Raw genomic sequence first — 23,080 nt, 5'->3', positions numbered from 1 at the left:
TCTTTTGCAAAAAGGTCCTTTCAAAATTTTAAAATTTGAAAAATACTAATTCCTTTTACCTTACATTATTTGAGAACAATGATGTCTTGTCATCTTTAACCCTACCCTCTCATGTATTCAACAATATAATAGTTTGAATATTTCAATTAAAGTTTTGATATGCGGAAAGTACATGCCCGATATTTTATATAGTCCATATCATACAGCAAAATTATACATGCCGGTTTACATTGCATCATAGAACTGGTCAAAACATCTTACAATTTATATATGCCACTATATTTTTTATTTAAGAGAAATTGGTCATGATAATTTTTTTTTAGTTCAGTCAAACATGCCAAAAATGATTGAATCAGATATTAAGCAGTTCTGCAAAAGTATTGACTAAGAATTAAAGTGTCTTACCAGACATTAGCTGGATAAGTGTCAATATGGATGGCATGTTTTATGTTTCCTAAATTCCTAATGACTCAGCTTATCATAAATACAAATGTAATTACAAATAGAATAAAACAATTTAGAAAGAAGTTTTGGGGGGTTTTATTTCCTTTAATTAACAAAAAGATTTAAGCTAACTTAAATGTGTCAACCGGGGCATCTAGCTCTGGTGGTAAAGGGCTCACAGCTGTGAGTACCGCCACCTGGTTTCGATTCCCGGCCACTGCGAAATTTAACATTCGGGCCGCAGCGACACAGATTAGTCCCTTGGGCCTGGGAAGCCTTTGGGGAAACTGTGTATAATTCAAAAAAAAAAAAAAAAAAAAAAATGTGTCCCTACAAAATATAATGATGAAAATGAGAAAAGGACAGTAGGAGAGAGTGGAGGCCCCAGCGTTACAGCTGGTCTGCATATCAATCAACTGCGCGTGAAGAACACACCTCAACGTAAGGCGCGTGCATAATATGTCTTCAACATAAGGAGCGTGAGTAGTATGTCTTAACGTAAGGCGCGTGGAGTTCAGTGTCCAAACGAAATGAAAAAGGGCTAGTGTCAGAGAACGTGCAATGCAACCATCTTTTGTTTTTTTTAGGCTTTAAAACTGTTCACAATCTCTCTCTTCTCCTCTTCTTCAACTCGTGAAAAGACCATAGAGTTTTCTCCTGATCCCAAATCCGGAAGAAGCTTCCTCATGGCGCAGATCTATTCTCTCAACATACACAACTAAAGTACGTACACCTTCTCTCTCTCCCTCTCTCTCTAGAGAGATTAAACTTGTGCAAGTTCTGATGATAGAATCTTACATGATGTCACATGTTTCTTTCATCTATTCCCTAAAGGAGCAGTAAACGTCAGTCACCTGCAGAAGTTTTCACTCTTGTTGTACTGATAAGATAATGTTCTCCACAGAGAATCTCAAGAGTTGATCATTTTGACTTTTTCAGGTAAAATTATATTTTACTTTTTCTTCCTCAGTAGAAAAATATCGTTTTTGTTTCCATGTAAAGATTCTCAGCATGCAAAAAAAAAAACTTCCTTTCTTCTTTATTTTTTCAACCTTTCCCTTTTTTTTCTCCAACTATTTTTCTTAAAGGGTTGTTTTTTTTTGTTTCTTCTTCTCATAAGCACGCGAGAAGAAAAGCCTTTTCTACTGTTTATCCTTTTTAAAGTTTGATTTTTTTTTGTTATTTACTGGTTGTCTCGCAGGAAACAGTAGGTGAAGGTAAAGTATTATAAAAAGATAGGTTTTAAAGAAATTGTAGTTTATACAAAACTTGTTAGGAGAGAGAAAGGAGATCTAAGAGAGAAAGGAGAGAGAAAGGAGATCTAAGAGTTTTCTCCGGCGTACGGCCGGCGCGTGAGCGTCCGTGCCGTCGCCGGAAACCTTATTCTTTTTCAAAGAGGTTTCTTTTCGCCTCTTCTTCGTCGCGTCTCACCGATCGCTTTGTCGGAGCTCTGGATTGGAACCATCCTTCAACGGTGGTTTCCTTGCGTGGAGGGAAGACGCGGTCGCGTGGAGGCTCACGGCGTGAGAAGAGAGGCTTGCATGTGTCAGTGGTCTGGGAGATGGAGGCTATCACAGATCCGTCGACGTCGGTTTGTTCTCCGGGAGGTGGAGGCTTCCTTAGCTTCGCCGCCGCCGGTTCTAGTTCCCGGAAAGGGGAGGCTTTCTTTGCTCCGTTTTTGCCGGTTTTGGCTCCGGAGGGTAGGGGCTCACATAGCTCTACGCTGTCGGTTTAGGTCCCCGTTCTCTTTTGGGGTTTTTTTCTTGGTCTTGTTTTGTTTGGATTGGGTGAAATTTGCGGTGTGGTTCTTGTCGTTAGGATGGTTGTTCGGATTTGAAGGGATGAGCTATCGGTAGCCGATGAAGCTCTCCATCGATGGAGACGACGACAGGAGAAGGAAAGCAGTGTGTTTGAGACTCGGGCTTGATATGCCCAGTAGGCGAGTTGTGATTGGGATGATATCGCGGTTAGTCCGCTGATGCTCTCCGTGACAAGCGCGACGGATGAGAGCCGTTCGACGGTAACCGCCGGGATGAGATGAGGCGTGATTAGGTTAAGCCGACAAGAGTTCCTAGGTTAGGGCAGTGTCGGGGTTTGGGTTTATGGGCCTGTGGGCCGGTTTCTCTAGGGTTTGGCAGGTTGTGGTAATTGGGCCGTGAGCCTTTTATCTTGTAATTTTCTTGGGCTGAGCCCTTTCTATTTTAATGAAATATTGACGGAAAAAAAAAAAAGAAATTGTAGTTTAGAAAAGAAAAACTAAACTCCAACACAAGAAACCAGAGAGACCTATTAACGACAACAACCTCTCGATACACAAGACAACAAACACTCACTCTCTCTCTCTATCTCTACAAAAAGAATCACTCTTTCCCTTATTCTTCTCTCTACTCTAACTCAAAAGAGAGAGAGAGAAAAAAAGCCATGGATGGGTATGAAGCAACTAGGATTGTGCTCTCTCGTATCCAAGCGTTAGACCCAGATAACGCATCAAAGATCATGGGTCTTCTCCTTCTCCAAGACCACGGCGAGAAAGAGATGATAAGACTAGCTTTTGGTCCAGAGAATCTTGTTCATTCTGTGATAGTGAAAGCCAAGAAAGAGTTAGGTCTCATGAGCTGTTCAAGGCCTCTTTGGAGCCAAGAGGAGTTAATAAGCCCTAAGAACAACACTCGTGGCTCTTCTCTCAACCCTGCTTCTCTGCCCTTCTACGCTAACGGAGGAGGAAGATCTTTTAAGGATATGACCAACGAGTTCGAGTTCATGGATGATGTGAACTTGGGCTCTGTGCATGCCAGAAGCGGTAGCTGCGGTTTTGACGGTTTAGGGTTTGGTGAATCTGATTTAGGGTTTGGTGGCGTGCCCTGTTCTTATTTCGCTAGAGGCTTCTGCAAAAACGGGAGTAGCTGTAGATTCGTTCACAGTGATGGAGGAGGTGAGCTCGTTGGCTCTCCGAGTAGAATGGAGCTTCTTAGGTCTAACTCGGTACCTCCAAGACTCGCTCACCAGTTCATGACTCGCTCTTCTTTCTCTCCTAAAGGTGTTAACTTGCAGAACAGTGATGCTCAAAGGTTTGACCTTTCTTCATTTTTTTCTCTTTTGAGATATTCAAAGTTTTTTTTTTTTTAACTTGTGTAAATATTTGGACAGAGCTGCTGCTGCTGCTTTGATGATGGGAGATGAATTTCAGAAGGTTGGAAGATGGAGGCCTGAGAGGATTGATCTCTCAGCTATGGCTTGTCCTGCTTCGAGACAGATCTATCTGACATTTCCTGCCGACAGTAGGTTCAGGGAGGAAGATGTGTCCAATTATTTCAGGTAATGCTTACAAACACAATCAATCATACCTTCCCTTTTAGTCAGAGTATATGTTGTGGGTGACTTAAAGATGTTGTTATGGGTGGTTTAGTACTTTTGGACCAGTTCAAGATGTGAGGATACCATATCAGCAAAAGAGGATGTTTGGGTTTGTGACATTCTTGTACCCTGAGACTGTCAAGAGCATTTTAGCCAAAGGGAACCCTCACTTTGTGTGTGATTCAAGGGTTCTTGTTAAGCCTTACAAGGAGAAAGGCAAAGTCCCTGACAAATACAGGTACTTAACTACTAGTAGTGGTTTTGGGCCTGATTGTTCCTTGCACTTACCACACTTTTATCCTTTTTGTGTAGAACTAACCAAACAACAGAGCTAGAATTGTCCCCAACAGGGCTTGATTCTAGCCCCAGGGATGTTTTAGGTAAACAAACTACTAAAGCTCTTTCTCATGTAGAGTTTAGTTGAAGAACCTTTTACTTATGGCCATAGTGATTTGATTGTGACGCAGGAGGGAGAGGGTTCTATAACAACGCCCAAGATGTTATGTGGAGGAGTAAATTTGAAGAAGAGATTCTTGAGCTTCAAAGCAGAAGGCTAATGAATATGCAGCTTCTTGACGTCAAGAATCATTTCCAGCTCAATTCTTCCTCTACACACATTCATTCTCCAAATCCTTTTAGCCAGACACTTGTGTCTCCACGCCCGGGGGCGGTTAAAGCAGGAGGAGAGATAGGGAAAGGAAGTTCCAAAGAAGGATCTGATGATGATACAATAAATCTACAAGAGAAGTAGGTTTACTCATGAATAAAGGAACTTTTTATGTTTTTTTTAAGCTATATGAGGTTAAATAGCAAATTCTTTTTTTTTGATTGTTACAGGTTGGAGGAATGCTTGCCAGATAGTCCATTTGCATCTTCCACTAATCATTTGTTTCTGTTTGCTGATTCTGTGGACAATAATGGATCAGATCTGTGGTCGCCTTCTTCTGATAATGATGATAATTCAACTCCTTCTACACTCTCTGACTCCTTCAACTCTTTCAACTGCCAAATGCCTAGGTCTCAAGATGCCACCACGGTTTATGTTTCTAATATCACGTAAATGGTAACCTAACAGTGGTTTTATGAATCAGGTCACCTGCATTTGGGATGTTACCCGGTAGGGGAGGACCAGCATGTCGTGTTGGGATATAAACAGGTAGAAAGAGTAGTAGATTAATGGATGGTGTCATGGTGACACAAAACACCTATCTTGTAACTTGTTAGGCTAATCATTTATTTGTCTTTGTTGTTGTTGCAGGAAGAGAGGTGAGAAAGAAAGAAAGAAAGAAACTGAGGTAAGTTAAAAACTAATAATATAGACTCTTAATAACAAAAGATGCAGAGGTATAAAAGTAAAGCAGGAACATTTGATGTAAGAGGTAGAGAAGTGAAGAGAAGAAAAAAAAGATTGTTGTACCATTTCTCTAGTTTTAATGTGTAATGTTGATGGACCTCAGAAGATGATGTAATATGATATAACATAAATATATAGGACAAGAAGTGTAATCTCTCTAAAGATTTACAAAAGAAAGAGATTACAATATGGGTTTGAAAGTGTTAGCAACTCTCTTCTTGTCCTTACCAGTAGCTACTCTCTCACTCTAACCACTCTCCAACTTGAAAAAATCCAAAGACATCCACTTTTGGTTATTTTTTTCTACAACTACAAATCTTTAGGTTTGATTTTTATGAAGTAGGTTTTGTGTCATCGTTATTAAATGTAACATCTATGAGGTGGAAAGTATGTGAAAGGGAGTAGGTGATACATCCATGGCTATTACCGTGATTTTTAAAAAGATGAAGAATGTTAGTATATTGCATGTAAAGACGAAAGGTATAAGAGGTATTCACATTAAATGAAATGTGTGATATTATGTGTATCATTAATGATTTTAGAAAAGACACGGACAGTGGCGTGTGGTGGGGCACGCGCGAGAGAACTGAGTGCCAAAAATTTAAATCACAACATTACAAAAGTGGTACGTAACTTCTGGTCTACTTTCAAACTATATATGTCGCTTCTATTATGTGAAATGTGGAAAGAAGGTGCGTCAATTCATCATATCCCTCTATGATCAAACGAATCTGACCTTCTGAAGGCCATATTCTTTTGAGTTAGGGTTAATGATACACATGTTATGCAGGAACAAACTGTCTGCTTGGACATAGCCTAGTTTAACAAAGTATACACATAAGCTTTCAAAATTGATAAAAAATAATTTCTCAATTATTTAAAAATGTCTATAGTTCTTATAATTAATCTCAGGGTCATCCATGATTATGATGATGTGTTATGTGCGTATACAACGATTTTCAAGCATTTCGCCATGGTGTTTCAGATTTTTCAGTTGAGCCAACTCGTCATGGGTAAGATGTGGAACTTTTTCTAAATATAATATTCAATAAAATCAGCTCGAACCGGGAATCTAGTATCAGTTACAATTTTGAATCTGACAAAATAGCTAATTAGCTACTTTAAACCCATGTTTGGAATTTCGCTAGGCGCAACGCGTGCGGCTGACCCAGGCCTAGCGCCGAATCAATTAAACGGGGAGAAGGCGGGGATTAATCGGCGCCTAGTTTTACGCATATTAATCTATAATGTAGTGATATGACAATATATATCGTGTGGTGTGGTGGTTCGGAGCTTTTTATAGGAACGTGGAGGTCACGGGTTCGACTAGCAGCTGATGTTTTTATTATATTTTTCTCGATTTAAACTTAAATGAGGGGTAAAATAGACATTTCACTCTTTCATCTTCTCCAACTCAAAATCTGCAACCCTAATCTTCGCCGTTAGCCATTTTTAGAACATTTCTACAGCACGTTTTTACACTTTCTTTTATCTTTTACACTTGAACACGATAAACAGAACAAGGTCTCTAAGTTCCAACACATCACATTAGATTTTAGTCGAATACTGAGCAAAATTTTTTTTTTTTTCGTATTCCGATTTTTGGACCGATTCTGTTCTAATCGCGGCGGTGTCGTCCCGCCGACCGCTTTTCCGGCGCGTATACAGTGTCCGCGGCCGCGTTTTAGAACCTGGGATAATACTAATAGAAAGCCAAATTATTTATATACTTAAGTTACCAGTTATTTCATTGAACATATTGTCACGAACACTTCTCCATAAATTTGTATAAAACAAAGAGAATAAAACAACTTCGAAATAGAAAAACAGGAAGAAAATAATGAGATCCCACGAGGCAACACAAAGGCCATGTGGTGTGGGGAGATATATGCCAGAAGTTGTGTTTTGTGGAGACATCTCCACAAATATTCGCCAAATATTGCAAATTATATCATATGTGAGATGTCAATTCATGTCCTTTGCCATGTAATCAACAAGCGCATACTATTACATTTTTCTGTTGAGAAAACTCATAATGTATGGCACCTAGTCAGAAACTGTTGAACCGAGCAAGACCAAAATTCCAGAATTTGGTTAGTTAGGAACGTGTAACGTCCTTAAGCTGCGAAATTGCATGATAAATAAATCGTTTTTATGTATAATAAATATATGCTTTTATATTAGAAAAGTATAGTGGATGCAGGTTGTCCAAAATTGATTATTATAAAATATGTAAGTAAAATATACAGTTGGAGGTGAGCTTTGTTTTTCTTCACAAATCTACTGTATATTAAAATCGGTTTAAGGTTTTAATTCAACATTTTGCCATTTCGTAGAAAAGAATAAATCTTCACCAATTTAGAAAACGAAAAAAGTTTTTGCATACTTCAACTCTTGCAAAACCTTATAAATAAGGGTTGAGATTGTTTAAGGAAAAAAAAACAAATATATTACATAAGACTTAATGTCACATAAAGTAAAAGTTTTTGCGCGTTTTAACGATTTTAAACATTTATAATTACAGCGCTTAAGTTTTCATAAAGAAATAAAATTTGATCAGTGAATTCTTACAAACTTTAGAAATTAGTATGCTGTAAATATGTACAATATGTATCTTTTTCTAAGCGTCAACATTTACAATTTGAACCATATATAAATAGATTAGCAGGATTCATGTGCAAGAGTAACACGCTGGAATCGATCAATGGTCTAATCTTTTTAGACTACAAATCTTGATCCGACCAAAGTAAATTTTACAAATCTGAATAGTTTGAGCATTTGCTTGTTTCATACTTTTAGCCGGTAACGTTTATTAGAAACAACATAAATTTCCAAAAGAGACCAAATACCATTCCAAAAGGGAAAAAAGACACTCTAGTATCATTCACGTCACTAACAATAGTTAGTGGCAATTAATGCGAGGAGAGTGAGAGTGGGGAGTGATGAAATAAATAAAGATCGATGGTAGTAGCATCGTTAACCGTTGGTATCGGTTTCAAAGAACGAGGCATACACTGATTTTTATATATTTATGATATCAATAAAATCGAAACCTACCCAATCCAACCGGACGACAATTAAATGAAACGAAGAACTCAATTATTAATGCCTTTTTTGAATCAATAAACAATCATCGGCGCGTGAGTCATTCACATGCCATTGGCTGCGCGTGAATGTTTTAGAGAGTGGGAGCAATGGAGAGTAGCGAGTGAGAGAAAGTTAAAACTAAAATGATGTTGTCAGAGGGTTGAATGCTACACAACGTGCAATTACATTTTCTTGTCTTAAAATCAGGCCCACTTTTTCTCTTTTATTTTTTGTTTTCTTTTCAGATTATAGCATTTTCTACAAAAGTAGAGAAGAAAGATTTGTCTGAGATAATATAGCAAATATTAAGAGCGAGTCGAATGTGGAACGCGACGTCATGCTACTGATTGGTGTGGAGCAATTGAATGATGATTGTTCGTATTCACCTAATGATTCAACAAGCGTATGTTTCAGTAGTTATGGTGTGTGTATCTACGCAAATACATGCGTACGTTTGTTTATTTTTGTATTGTTTCAGTAATTATGGTCAAGCGTTTAAACGTAGATGCATGCATATTTAGTTTTCAGTACTAGCTAGTTCGACGGGCAATAGTTTATTTTCGGGACAAATATAGACAATATTTTAGTCAAATTTCGTTTGAGATTAATATAAACATATTTATTTTCTATGTTTTTAATTTATAACGTACAAAACAAACAACAACGTTGGCATGCAACAATATACAGAAATTAAAGATATGCATAAACTTTTTTAAAACAATACTCCATCCGTTTCGTAAGGAGTGTCATTTATACACTTTTCACACATATTAAAATGATTAAAATACATTTATATTTTATTAATTACATATGTTTAGCTAATAGTATTTGAATAAATAAATTTATTTATTATATCAATGTATTTTACAATTATTATTCAGATAACAATAAATATAAAATGCAGTGTAATTTAAAATATATTTTTTTGTGTAAAAATAAAAAAATGGTAAAATAACTTTCTTTGGGAAACATATGAATTACTTGTTACCATGGCCATTTTACTCACTAGTGTAGACAACTATTACTTTTGTTTCTGAATAAGTGTTACAACGACATTTTTCACATAGATTAAGAAAGTTGTTGAAATATAAGTTGTTATTAATTACACTTCTTTGACCAATAGTATTTGAAATAAATAAAATTATTTATAAAATCAATGCAGTTTGCAATTAATTTTTAGCTGAAAGTAAGTCTAATTTGCAGTAAAATTATAAAGTGACACTTTTTGTGTAATAAAAAAAATTAGAATGACATTTATTATGAGACAGAAGGAGTACTTGAATGTACCCTAGAAATTTTGTTTGGACATTGGAAAAGAGAGTTCCAAAGTTTGATGTTGTTGGTGATACAAGTTCCTATGAAGAGGAGGGACATGATTAGAATCACTTGCATAGTGGATGCTCGTTTCGAAGCATTTGATTTTGAAGAAAAACATTGATTACTTAATTAATTTTACTGACTGGTAATTAAGTTTGCAGGTGAGTCTTATACCTACGGAAACTTGTGCAAGAAATACACAAACACTACGTAGCAACGGAATGAGTGACTTTGAGATTACAACACGAGGACAAAGAACACCAGTGATGATGTTGTGATAATCTTCTTGATATTTTCGGTAATTTCGGTTCTTTTCACTTTAGATATATGGCGTGAATGGCGTCATCTGTTAGTAGATTTTTCTTTTGGTAAATAGGGCAGATCTTGCGCTAGTTGTTCGAGCTATGGAACAAAAATTTGGGTTTAAATGGTCCAAAAGAGTATCGGCCCTTTTGAATTGTGAACCGTAATAATGACGCTTTGTGGGGCACGGTTATACAATTATGCATTGTGGTGTAATAAGTTGATTAGGTCTAAACAAATAAAATAACAGACCCATTAGAACCCATAAATTGCAAGATTTCCATTCTGATTTTGTCATCGCCAAATCTGATTCACTCTTAGGGTGTGATTGTATTGTACTAGTAGCTAAAAATTTTTAGTGGAAAAATGTTTTAGTCTAGGTTATGCTGATAATTTGTCAGTCAGGTGGAAACAAATTTCATCATGTTTACGCTGATCATAGTGTTTAATTAAAGATAAATATACCACTATATATGTTATCTCAGTGAGAATACAACATAAGGCAGATTTTCTTCATTTTATTTATTTATTACTTCCACTTTCACCATTTAATTTACTCTCAATTCCTTTCGGTTAAAAGAAAATACGACCTAGACACCTAGTCAGAAAGTAACAAACCTGTCCATTTAGATATATGTCCTTTTCTTTTTGTAAGATGTTTTCTCAATCAATCGTTATGGGGATCCACATATGTATGCACAAAGGTTTCTAGTCTGGAAGCAGATGCAAAGGTTCTCATCTTTGTCTTCACAATGGAATCAACTTGGAGTTATGGCTTTCATTTTCGATGGAGATTCTCAGGGTTTGATTAATACTAATATTCATAAACATAATTCTTCATAATCTTCTATGCAAGTATTTGGTTTTGGGAATAAATTTTATTACAAGATGTGTTTGTTAGAAAAATCGGTAATAATGGTATTTATTTGTTAGCAAAAAGAGGACCACTTAATGTACACTTTATTAATTAATGTTAATAGCCACTTTAATATAGATTAACCCAATTTTGTATTTTGACTGTATTCAGTCAAGTTAATAAAATTATAAATTTACCGTTAAAAATATTAAATACGCAAATAAAATATAGTAAAGCGCTCTTGTTCAGGTTTTAAGGACATCTCTAACTCTATTTCATTTTCTAGTTCAAACATCATTTTAGAGTAAAATTTTCTTCAATTCCATTCAATTTTTAACTCCAACATGGAGTAATGGCTAGGGTTACTCCATAAACTTATTACTCTATTTTGGAGTTGAACATTTTTTATTTATAAAATGATCTTTTGAATCTTTAATGTTTTTATTTCTTACTTAAATAATATTTAAAAATGATGCAATAACATGAAAAATAAGATATTTCACAAATGATTATAAATTTACATAAAGATGCCTAATTTTTTTTTTTTTGAAAAACAAAACAAGCATATGTAATTAAGTGACATAATAATCTGGCAAACTTTCCGGATAGCTAAGATCGATGAAATATGGCCCAAATGAAAAAGACTGAGAAAAAGCTTGTTGATATTGTGATTCAGCATTTCTCTTTGATATTATTTGTACTTGCTGAGCTTGAATATACGCACAGAAATTTAGATCTTGTTTGGAACTCAAATCACAAAACAAAACTTTGTTTACTTTTTTGAGTGCATGATTTTGTTTTTGAATCTCCATATGGTGCATCTTTTCTGCATTTGTCTTCTTTAACTGTTTCAAGATTTAAATGCAAAATAGTTCATACGATAGAACAAATTATTTTTATGGTATTGTTATTAAGTATGTACGTGCATAAATGACTTTAATATTGTGTGTTTGAACCAGTGCCGATCTTGAGTTTTAAAATACTGGAAGTGAAGGAAAAAAATGGGATGCTTTTTCATATTAAAAAAAGGAAAAATTGTCAAAACGGAACAAAAATTCAGTATAGTTGTCCTTTTGGTATAAAATATTTTTTGTCTATTTTTTCTATCTTTTACCTTTTCTAATTCTAAAAGCTAATGAAATAGATAGTTTTATGAATCAAAAAAATTGTAAAAAATATTAACAATTGATAAAACACCCATATACACAAACTTGTATTTTATTGGTTGAAAATTTGATAAATTAAATTTTAAAATTATGTTCTACTAAAAGTAGAATTCATCTTTTACAAACATATATATATATATATATATATATTCAACGTTTTCTGATATTTTTACAAACATATATCGACTAAAAGTTATATATGTATATTTATTTTTATTAATATATTTATTTATATAATTATTTGAAGGTAAATTGTGTATATGATGGGGAATATATAAATGTTATTGTCCATGCTATGCATGAGAATATTTTATTTTTAATTAACATTATATTTTAAAAGTAATAATTGAATTTAAGTATATAAGTTTCGTAAAAATATAAGTATATAAGTGTTACTCATTATAACAGTTTAAAGTATACAATTATTTATCAAATATGATTAAACAAATGTTTAATAAAAGTTTAAGATATTTAAACAGTCATAAAAGTTATAAATTTTTTGTCACCATTTTCGTTGTCTTTAGCGTTTTGCAACTGTGTCAAGACAGACATGTTATTGCTCTTTGAGGGATTTTAGAACTTCACTATGTCATCGTCGTAACTCTTCAAAACCGAGAGCAGCAATGCATTCTCATCGGAAATACAATTCAAGTGAGATGATGTTTTTTTTTTTTTGGTGTAACAAGTGAGATGATGTTGATGCATAGTAACATAGTTTGTTATTGTTTCTCTACAATGTTATTGTTTCTCTACAATCTGATAAAAACAAAACAATTAAATAAACTTAAAGAACTCTTTATCAATTGAAAGATTCAGAAAAATAAAAAATAAACTTAAGAAATATCGTTCGAGGAGTTAATTTATCACTGAATCACTTTAAAGATCCCAATCTTCTGTATTGAAAGTTAATCAACATAACATGGACGTTAAGTCTAACAAGTGGTAGTATCAATCAATCATAGTTTTCCTTTGTTTCCTCTAGAGCACAACCACTTTTCCTCTACCGGATGTTCCGTTAATAATATTCCAAGTTATCGATGAAACACAATATATGAACAGATCTCTTTGCAAACGCTTTGGAATCATTCGTGTTCGAAATTGATTACATTTGACCAAGGAAAAATGCAGAAAGACATAAATAAATTGATCAATGATGATGCGTAAAATTAAAAGTGAGTTGTAAAATGGAAATATTTTAATTGGCTTTCATATTTTTTTTCAGTTAATAACATGTCACTCTTTCGTGTTCTTAAAAATCTAATGTGTCATTCCTTAGTGAGAGTCTTGTGCTATTATAGTGTTGATTTGTATCTTGTTATAGTAAAAAAATTAAAACATTGAGCACAAATTTTTAATATGAAATTTTTAAATTTTTTATTAATTTATAATCGTTTTAAAATATTCAAAATATAACATTTACAAAAAAATCTAAATGGTAAATGTGATTTTTTAATTTATTTTAATAATATAAAATTAAATAAAAATGTGAAGGATACACAAATTGTTATCAAATATTTATTATTAAAATAATTAAGTTTTATTTACATATATTTATATTTATATTAGTCATATTAGGTAATTTTGTAACTTTTCTTTAAAGATAAAATAAAAATAAAAAGTATATATTATTAAATAATTTTATGATTAGTTTAATGAAAAGTATTTCCTCCGTTCCAGTTTAATTGTCGTTGTAGAGTAAAATTTTTGTTTTAAAATAAGTGTCGTTTTAAGATTTCAACACAAAATTTATTAACAATATTCTACAATTTATTTTTCTAAATATGGTTAGGTATATGGGTAATAAAGTTTTTATTTTCATAATATATAAAATTAAATATTATTTTAATCTGTATGCCTAAACTTAAGACGATAACTAAAATGAAACACATAGAACATAATATATGTTTAGATGGACTAACATATTTATCTAGAGATTTTAAGAAACATTGTAATGATGACACGTGTCATGATATCATGACTAAAATTATTCCTCAGCGCGCCACATCAGCGTTTTGTAGGCTCTACTTTTAAAAAGTGTAAAAAGTGTCAACCTCATGGCTCGAACTCTGGTTATTGACATATATACACCAACATTTATACAACTAAGCTAAATGATACTTTGCCCATTGATGCCTAAACCTAATATATATTTATGAAGGTCGGAAGCTATTGCTTCTTTGGCTTCCTCTGAGGGTCGGGCCTACAAGTGTATTATGGGTTTCATTTTTAAATGTGATTCATCACGTTATACGAAAAAACCCAAGTTTGCAATAATTATAGTTTTCTCGTATTGTAAACTGTTGTCGTTTAACATGAGTTTGGGTTCTTTTCATCATTGTTTCAAACATATCTGAGTTACAGAGTTGCGTTGTGTGTTTGTTCGTAATCTATTTTTTCACCGGTGAACTCTTCATGTCCTCATCTTAAATCGCTTAATCATAAATGTTCCTGATTTGTAGCCTCTCTGTAAACCCTATATACAGTATAACATCTTTAAATTAATACTCTATAAATTAATATACACTAAAAATCTCTATAAAATAGTATAATTTTATATTCCATAATTGAGTTTTTGGTAATATCTCTATAAATTGATTAAAAAAATTATATTTTTGGTGTAGTCCCAATATTATTAATTTATAGAGGTTTTACTGTATATGATTCTCATCTTTGATGAACCCAATCTGCATCTCCACAAAACTCATTGATTCCACTTAGCTTTAACCATTTTCTAGAAAATGTTTCTCTAGGCCTCTCCAGTTCCTCAAACCGGCGTCCCGGCGTCCCGGCGTCCGTCACTCAACCTTCGAGTCTCTCCGTCTTGGTCGTAGTAGTCAGAGCATAGCCTCTGGCTTCCTCCGCTTCTGGGATTCCCTGAACTTCAAAAAAGATAGGGAGTTTGTCGGAATCACGGTTCTCTTCCTTGATGAAAATGTAAGTTAATCTTCGATCTATCAGACTTTATTTAACATAATTATTTTAATTGATTTCCTGATTCTTTGTTGAATAATATTATTTGGAGATTCTGTGATTCATGGGTTTGCTCCCGTTAGACGTGCAAATCACTACAAGCCATCTTTGAAAGCATGTTCCATTGTGAAAGTCGATTGTTTTGAGGTTGCTAAGTGCTCAAGCATGTACAAGATAACTGATCATCCATTCCTCATTCATTTCATTTCACTAACCGTTATTGATGAAGTCATCACGGGTGCTCCTAAGATCAATCTCCAGTCAAGATTAGACTGTTCGACAATCTCCAAGTGATTGCGAACACAAACTTAGAACTCCAAGGTATATTATCATATTTCATTTGGGTTTATATTATGTTATCATAACTGATATTTAAACTCGCAGATATGGTTGGGAAAATCCATTCGTTCCAGGGCTCTGACCTCACCAAAGAAACAACTCGTGTCGTTATCCGTCTCCTTATTGATCCGTAAGAAATAATCAACACATAATTCACTTTATATTACTGTATATATTGTGCTAACATCAATAATCAAAAATATTTCCTACCCAAAATTTGTTATCGTCTATTTATCTGCCTTACCTATCAATCTAATTTCACACAAATTTTTATTTTACAACTTAAAATAACCACAATAACTCAAACAATCAGAACACCAAAAATTAGAATCCTAAAAAAGGCGAATCATTAATGATCACTTCTCCTTTTGTCTAATCTTACAAATAAACTTCAAAACAAATATATATCAAACCAATCAACTCAACTAAAACTCAACGATACATATATTGAGCCATCTAAACAAATACAAACTACACGACCAGCTATTTAACAATTTACACGAAGACGACAACCAAGATCAGTGAAATTACCTAAACAAAAAAGCAGAGTAAGTTACAAACTCTAATAAATACAATTAACAATGATTTTTGTTTACATATTACCCGTCAAATAAAAGAGAAACAAACACATTCACACGAGGAGATACAAGAGACATTCCCAACAAACACAAATGCGGCAACAACATCTCCACCTGCTCACTCTTTTTGTCTTATGAAAATAGCTTACATGTTCAATGTCAACAGGTCAATGCTATTGTCTTCTTATGAGAAATACATATATTCGTTTAAAACCCATTAAGGTCCAAATACTAATTGTCACTCATTTTATAGTTATTTATACATTTGTTTTAAAGATCTACTAAAAGCAACAAGTTTAAAAATAAAAAAATACATATAACCAACATAATAAGAATAAAAAAAATTACTTAATACACACAACTTACACAATTAAAATGGAGAAAAAAATATCCAGAGACAAAATATACTCTTAACAACTTTAATATAATTTATGTAATCTTAACAATACAAGTAACAAATTAAAAAGACAAACAAATAATAAGTAAGTTTCAGTGACACAACAAGCAACACCAGGAACTATATCAATCATATTACTAACACAGTTTAGTCATTCATGAGTGGAGAACAATGCATACACATTTCATTATCACAACTCTAATCCTATAACAATAAAAAAACTTGAAAAACAATGATCAACCCAAAACGTAAAATTCACATCTACAATAACCGTAACATATATTGAGTTGAAACAAGAACTCTGTCCATAACTCCGCGCTTGCGCAGAGGCAATGCCTCTAGTGCATCTCAAATAACACAGTTAACGAGCTGGGTTGATACACCGCATTTCACTATTACTCGAGGGCAAAAAAACTCGATCTCCAGCATTGATCCTCCAATTTTCCCCATACATCACCGTCTACGCATCCGACTAATAAACGCTGACGTTTTCGAACACGGCCCAAAATATATAGAAGCCGCCTCAGACTTTGGTGCGGTGTGTGGGTTCACGTGGCTGGTTCAATACTCCTATCAGCCCAATTATATATTTTTATAAGCCCATAATGCCTACTCTTTTAGGCCCATTAATAACCCAAACGTAATGAACTCAAGCCGTTAAAGAACCAGAAGTTGAATAGAGACGCCACCGAACGACTTCACTTCTGCAGTTTCCAATTCGCTCCGTCGTCAGCTCCTCCCAAATTTCCCCCGCCGCAAGACGATCTCAACCATTCTTTTGCTCTCGAAACATCAATCGTCATCCCTTTGAGGCTTCTCGATGGGAAAGTGGAACAATCGGTCCAGATTCAACCGTCGCAGATCTCCTTCGCGATGGTATAGCGAAAGACCTTCTTCTTCTTCTTCTTCTTCTGGTATTCTCCTCTCCGTTTCATGTTTTACATTCATCTCATCTTAATTAAGATTGTATAGAGATTATCTGTGTGTTTTTGTTTGTCTAAGGTTATGGTGAAGACGATGGGATTCCAGTATGGGAGAAGAGATTCTGCGAAGTGATTGGATCAGTGCCATGGCGAAAAGTTGTTGAAGCTACGAACTTCAAGAGCTGGTACACAGGTAACGTTATCACTTGGGATGATTCCGCTTGCCAAGAGACTTTCCACAACGAGAAGAAACGGTTTTGGTCTCAAGTTAATGGAGTTCACTGTGATATATCTCTTCCTGATCCGGATCTTTACGTTAGTGATGTGGATTGGGACACTACGGTTGACCCTGAACTGATTAGTGATCTAGAAGGGGCTTACTTTGCGCCTCCTGATGATGAGGTTAAGTCTGGTTTGAAACGAGGGCGGAGAGACAGGAGTTGGAGTGGTTGTAGTAACCTTGTCCCTATTGAAGAGGCTCGGATGTTGAAGATTCCGTGGGAGGGTAGTGAGGAAGTTCGTGATGTTGATGGTTTTGTGAAGAAAGGGAATGGCTGGAACGTAGCAGAGAGTAGTAGTGATCATCCAAATGATGGGACAAGGCCGTGGGAAGCTAAGCCTAGTTTTGGTAACGAGAAAGCAAATGATACAATGTCTGGGGATTGCTTATGGAAGGAGACTGAGTGGAAAACTGAAGATAGGGGTAATGACAGATGGGGTCAGGGAAACGATGGATGGGAACAGTCAGGACAACAAAACAAGAAGGCGAAAGGTTCTGAAAGTGTGCCAGCCAGAGAGGATGAAATGCTCGACAATCCTTGGGAAGCCAAGCTTAGCTGTAGAAAGGAGACAGCGGAAGATACGGCTTGGGGAGGTTGGTCTGGTAAGGGTTGGGATGATAGAGGTTGTGGCAGTGGTGGATGGGAAAAGCGAGATTTGGAGATGAATGAGTGGCGTCGTACGAGATGTAGTCAGGATTATAGGGAGCCAAGGAGTTATAGTCCATGGAAAGCTGGCTTTGGGCCTGACAATACAGCTCGGAGAGAGTATGGGGCTAATGCAGGCGGTTGGCAAACACGTAGAGTGAGTGAGACGAATCGAAGAGAATGGGATGTGAAACGATCGAGTGATGGTTGGGGTAGGCGAAACAGAGAAAGAGATGAATCATATGGATACAACAGTAACTACAGAAACTCAAGGCCTATAAGAGATGATTATCAGAGTAGGAAGGTCAATTTCTCATCTAAGTAGGTAATGTAATCCATAGTTCTCGGGGATGTGTTGATGTTATATTAGTTTAAGTTGTGAGTCATTAAGATGCCTATAGAAATTCAAAGGTAGGGTTTATGTTTCTCCTTCATAGGTCAACTCCTTTAGTGGATATACCCTTTTTGTTGGTGATGTTTCATACTAAACTATTCAAAGTTTTTGCCTTTGGTACTGGAATATGATAATGTATCTTCCTAGGGTGGTTTTAATCACATTTCACCTAATCTCTTCCAACTTCATAAAGAAAAGGCATATACACACATGTTAGCACTTCTGCTTTTGGCTACATGCATCCCTTCAAAGCTTTCTCATCTCACTTTTATATTTAAAACTGAGGAACTCTGCTTTTTCTTGATTAAACAATGGCTTTATGCTTCACTTTCAAAACACCAGGTTGGTCCATTATGATGGGTGCACCTGCTTAAATAATACAAAAAAGACATTAATTGGAACATGGTTAAAGCATGATAATGATTGAGGAGTTGCATAACTCTTGTTTTGATAAATGGACGGTGATCAATGCTCAAAAAGTAGGCTGAACACAATAGTTTGTCCAACGCAGAAGTCATCATCCCATTGTTACAGTTTCAATACAAAGCAAAGGCAACCCCAAAGCATATGTGACTTTATCATTAGGACCAAAACAGTAAGACACAAAGGTTTCTGCTGATTGCAGGAGGACACAAGTCTATCAAAACGAATTAATATCATTTATATCTTGGAAAAAAAACTTTACAAATTGAATAACAAATTACAAATATAAACCAAAACGTATATGAAAACCCACAAAAAAAGGAACACCAAATATTAACATCTTTCTACTCATCCCTGTTGCATCAACAATGTCCTAAAACTTGTTTTCTTCTTCTCTTCTTCTACACAGTCTTGTTTTGAAACCCACCAAACCCTTATGCTCTTATCAAGACTTCCACTGTAAAGCATGAATCCAGCACCAACATTATTGGGAGAAGCTTGCAAGCATTTGACAGGACCTTCATGCCCTTGAATGACCCCAAATTTACAGAGCCTGCCACTCTCTTCTCTCTTCCACAGCCCAATGCTCTTATCAGCCGATCCACTACACACCATTTCCCCAACCACACACATACACAGAACTGCCATCTTATGTCCTCTCATCTCAAACCCTAATCTCCATTCCTCAAAGTCTCCTCCTTTCTCACTCCTCTCCCACCCCATCACAAACCCATCTGACCCTCCTCCGTATACCCACCTCCCCTCGCCGGAAACCACCACCGAGTTCACCGAAACCTCCGCATGACCCTCCAGTGTCGCCTTCAGAACATGTGACCACGAATCAGCTTTCTTCCTCTTCTCTTTCCCCCAAATCTTGATCTTCCCGTCCGCAGAAGCAGAGTATACTCTGCCTTCTCCGGCAACAAGACCGTTAATAGCATCGTCATGTGCCTTGATCGACTCAAGACACTTAAGATCCGACAATCTCCACACTTTAAGAGTCTTATCCCACGACCCTGAGTAGATTATCCCTGCGTGTACCGCAAGGCACGAGATGCTATCGGCGTGTTCGATCCAGAGCCTCTTATGGTTCCTCCTCGTCTGAACGTAGTTGCTCTGTTTCATAAACTTCCCCAAGTAATCTTTCGTCGTGGGAAGCGAGTCGACGAGCCTGAAAGCGTTCTCGGAGCTTCTCCGTGACACTTTCCAGACTCTGATCCTGCTGTCTTGATGCGCCGTGAACACTTTGCTTCCCACGCTGACCAAAGCCTTCACGGACCCGTCTCCTTGTCCGAATTTGGTAAAGATCTTGAGATCTGGCTGTTGCCAGACGATGATGTCTTTCCCCTGAGACGCGCTCAGCAAGAACTCGCCGCAGAGAGCTAAAGACGAAACGGAGCCGACGTGAGCGGAGAGGACGGCGAGTGGCTTGTACGCGCCGGTGATGGGGGGAGGGAGAGTGGTGAGGACGAAGCTTTTGGAAGAGGCGGAGGAGGGGCTGAGAGAATCGTCGGAGTCGGTTCCGTTGTTGCTTGTGGTTGTGGTTGTGGAGGAAGAGGATGAAGACATCATCAAGACTCCTCCTTCTTGGATTGATCTCACCATCGCATCAAGAAAATTAAAGACTTCAATATTGGAGCGTATGAGGAAATGTTATGACTTGAGTATTTAAAACGGAGAGGAAGGTGCAACGGCTACATATAACAGATGGCATGCCCTCTCTTTTTTTGTCTTTTTAATGATCATTTTCTCCTTTTTGTTTTATTTTTCTTTACAAAATTGAGAATGATTTTTTTTCATTTTCAATTCGTATTATTGGCTCTCATGGAATCTTTATAATATATATATATGTAAACCATCGAGACCTCTTGAACTTAACGCGAGTCATATAATAACGATTGGTCGTTGGTCTGTGTTGTTTGACCAGTGATAGTAGTAGCTGATAATGTCGATAGTGTACCAATAAGGATTATGTTAATTATGATAAAAAATATTGCTAACAAAAGATTAGTTAAGACTAACTGCTAATAAATACTATTAAGATCAATCCACTAATTGTCAACTGATTTTAAGTTGGAAGCCCACAATAAACTCGAATCTAACATGGTATCAGAGTCCATATCCTAATATACATTAAACTCTTAATTAAAATAACTCTTCTCAACCGGGTATAAAGGTAGTAATTAACTCGCTCGACCGAGTATAACTGTCTTAAAGTTCAGGGATTTCTGGTCGAAAAGAGTCATCATCTCGAGAAGAGGTATCATAGATAAAGTAATATCACATTGGAAATTCAATGGGACATTAACTAATATATAAAAGGTTAGGATCAATCCACTAATTGACAATTGGTTTTAAGTTGGAAGCCCATAATAAACCCGAATCTAACAAATACTTCGTATTTATTTAATTGTTACCTTTGTAACCTAAAATAAATGAGGTTTTAATTCTCAACTAATATTCCTAATACTATTTAGAATGAGCATAATTGTGTTTATTAATTGATATGGATGTATCATATCGATTTGATGCTTGTCCTTTTTTGTTTGTATTCTGCATTTTATATGTAACATGAATGGTGTTTCCGTGGGAGAAGACAAATAAATTGTAAGGGAGATCTGCCATTTATACTATATGAATGGTGTTATTATTTATGCCTCACCTTAAGGGAGATCTATCTATTGAGGCTAGTCCTGCAGGTATTTATACTATATAGTGAGAACAAAATGATAGAAAACGTAATACGGGGTAAGTCAGTGGATCAGCTTGCTCGGGTGATAGATAAAACAATGCGAAATAGGATCTTGTCCACAACGTACCATGTGAAGCCAAAGTTTTGGGGACTGATGCAGAGATGGTTTAGTGCTCATGAATAGTTTAAACATTTTGTAGTAGAGTTACATTAGTTTACCTTTACAAACTCATTTTTTGTGTACATATGATTTTTCCACATGATAATCAATAAATTTAACATTTCATAGAAAAAGGAGATCTGCCATCTAATACAGAAATCAAGATATCAGCTGCGAAATTAAACATGTACTAGTGTGATCAAATGGAACATTTAGATAACATTAATAAATAAAAAAGCTGAAGAGTAATTCTAATGTAACGACGTGGGGAAGTAAATGAGAAGTTCACGTGAGTCAGATTATTAATAATCCCCTATATATTAATCATAAAGCATTAACATATATATGAGAATTAATGATTATAAATAATACATATTTGATAACAATTTTTGTATCATCTCTTCTTTTTGTTTAATTTTATATTACTAAAATAAATTAAACAATCACATTAAGCATATAAAAAATTAGATTTTTTCTTATATGTTATATTTTAAATTTTTTAAGACGACTAAAAATCTCACATTGAAAATTTTGTGATCAATGGTTTAACTTTTGTTTGTTCAATCAAGAATATTGATTCAAGATACAAATGATCATAAATCGTATGGATATGAAGTCTCATTAATAAATATTCATATTATATATATATTAATATCATTTAAATTAAATTATTTACTATATAAAATATTATAATTTTAAAAAATTGCATTGAAAAATTATTGCGATCTTAATATTTTAATTTTGAAATTTGTATTAAAAAATTCACATTAAAAGTTTTGTGATTAACGGTTTAAAGTTTTGTTACAGCAAATATACAAATATTAATAAAATTATATGAGTAGAAAGTGTCAATAATAAATATTTGTATTAAAATATACTATATATATATATGTGTCAATATCACTAAATTTTAATTATATACCATATAAAATAAATAAAATGAGTGTTTTGATTTATTTATCAAAAACATGATTGTAAATAAAAAAGGTATTGGTTTTGATTTATGTGCTTACTTTAATGTATATATACTTTTATGTATACAAAATATTTTTTAAGTATGTGTTTCTAATATGTTATTTGATCTTGACAATCCAAGAAATACACTTCTTCAAATCAAATTGATTTTTAATATTGAAATACTATATATATATATATATATATATATATATATTATTTCATTCATTTTAAATAATTTAGTCTTTATTTTTATTCCTTAAAAGCTTTTTAATGAAATATCATGACAAAATTCTAATCACCTCCTTTTGAAGAGAGAATCATTCGACTAATATTTGTTTCTCCCTAATACCCTATCTAACTATTATAATTGTAAGAATGAGATATTTGAGCTAGTTACTATAAGTTTTCTCATTTATCATTTAATAAATCAAACAGTTCTT

At 34.7% G+C, this 23,080-nt stretch overlaps 3 protein-coding genes across 4 annotated transcripts; 2 read left to right on the top strand and 1 right to left on the bottom strand.

Moving 5' to 3' along the window:
* Positions 1–937: 937 nt before the first annotated feature.
* LOC106402740 (zinc finger CCCH domain-containing protein 46) lies at positions 938–5,341 on the top strand. Of its 2 annotated transcripts, none has more exons than XM_013843531.3 (10): positions 938–1,167; positions 1,279–1,383; positions 1,646–3,512; positions 3,592–3,759; positions 3,851–4,036; positions 4,111–4,178; positions 4,266–4,545; positions 4,636–4,815; positions 4,890–4,954; positions 5,057–5,341. In XM_013843531.3, the coding sequence occupies exons 3-9, from the start codon at positions 2,866–2,868 to the stop codon at positions 4,948–4,950; spliced, it is 1,590 nt and encodes a 529-aa protein (XP_013698985.2). In that variant the 5' UTR covers positions 938–1,167; positions 1,279–1,383; positions 1,646–2,865; the 3' UTR covers positions 4,951–4,954; positions 5,057–5,341. The 2 variants fall into 2 exon arrangements, with proteins under 2 accessions (XP_013698985.2, XP_013698989.2); XM_013843535.3 differs by having other exon boundaries at positions 972–1,167; positions 1,285–1,383.
* Positions 5,342–16,832: 11,491 nt separating this feature from the next.
* On the top strand, positions 16,833–18,581 carry LOC106402757. The gene is made up of 2 exons (XM_013843546.3): positions 16,833–17,079; positions 17,168–18,581. The coding sequence occupies exons 1-2, from the start codon at positions 16,986–16,988 to the stop codon at positions 18,337–18,339; spliced, it is 1,266 nt and encodes a 421-aa protein (XP_013699000.2). The 5' UTR covers positions 16,833–16,985; the 3' UTR covers positions 18,340–18,581.
* Positions 18,582–19,044: 463 nt separating this feature from the next.
* Positions 19,045–21,396, bottom strand: LOC106424988 (protein JINGUBANG-like). The gene has a single exon (XM_013865733.3). It carries the CDS (start codon positions 20,434–20,436, stop codon positions 19,180–19,182), a length of 1,257 nt encoding a protein of 418 aa, XP_013721187.2. The 5' UTR covers positions 20,437–21,396; the 3' UTR covers positions 19,045–19,179.
* Positions 21,397–23,080: the final 1,684 nt, after the last annotated feature.

The sequence above is a fragment of the Brassica napus genome, chromosome A9 (genome assembly GCF_020379485.1).
Source record: "Brassica napus cultivar Da-Ae chromosome A9, Da-Ae, whole genome shotgun sequence".
Taxonomy (NCBI): Eukaryota; Viridiplantae; Streptophyta; class Magnoliopsida; order Brassicales; family Brassicaceae; genus Brassica; species Brassica napus.
The sequence above is the reverse complement of the archived record's forward strand: the minus strand, read 5'-3'. Positions and strand labels throughout refer to the sequence as shown.

What these genes read in the sequence shown, in the direction of transcription:
- LOC106402740 (XM_013843531.3), top strand. Translation starts at nt 2,866, where the DNA reads ATGGATGGGTATGAAGCAACTAGGATTGTGCTCTCTCGTATCCAAGCG. An exon ending in GATGTGTCCAATTATTTCAG is followed by an intron (nt 3,760 to 3,850) that starts GTAATGCTTACA and finishes TGGGTGGTTTAG; the next exon opens with TACTTTTGGACCAGTTCAAG. An exon ending in TTCAACTGCCAAATGCCTAG is followed by an intron (nt 4,816 to 4,889) that starts GTCTCAAGATGC and finishes TTTATGAATCAG; the next exon opens with GTCACCTGCATTTGGGATGT.
- LOC106402757 (XM_013843546.3), top strand. Translation starts at nt 16,986, where the DNA reads ATGGGAAAGTGGAACAATCGGTCCAGATTCAACCGTCGCAGATCTCCT. An exon ending in TTCTTCTTCTTCTTCTTCTG is followed by an intron (nt 17,080 to 17,167) that starts GTATTCTCCTCT and finishes TGTTTGTCTAAG; the next exon opens with GTTATGGTGAAGACGATGGG.
- LOC106424988 (XM_013865733.3), bottom strand. Translation starts at nt 20,436, where the DNA reads ATGGTGAGATCAATCCAAGAAGGAGGAGTCTTGATGATGTCTTCATCC.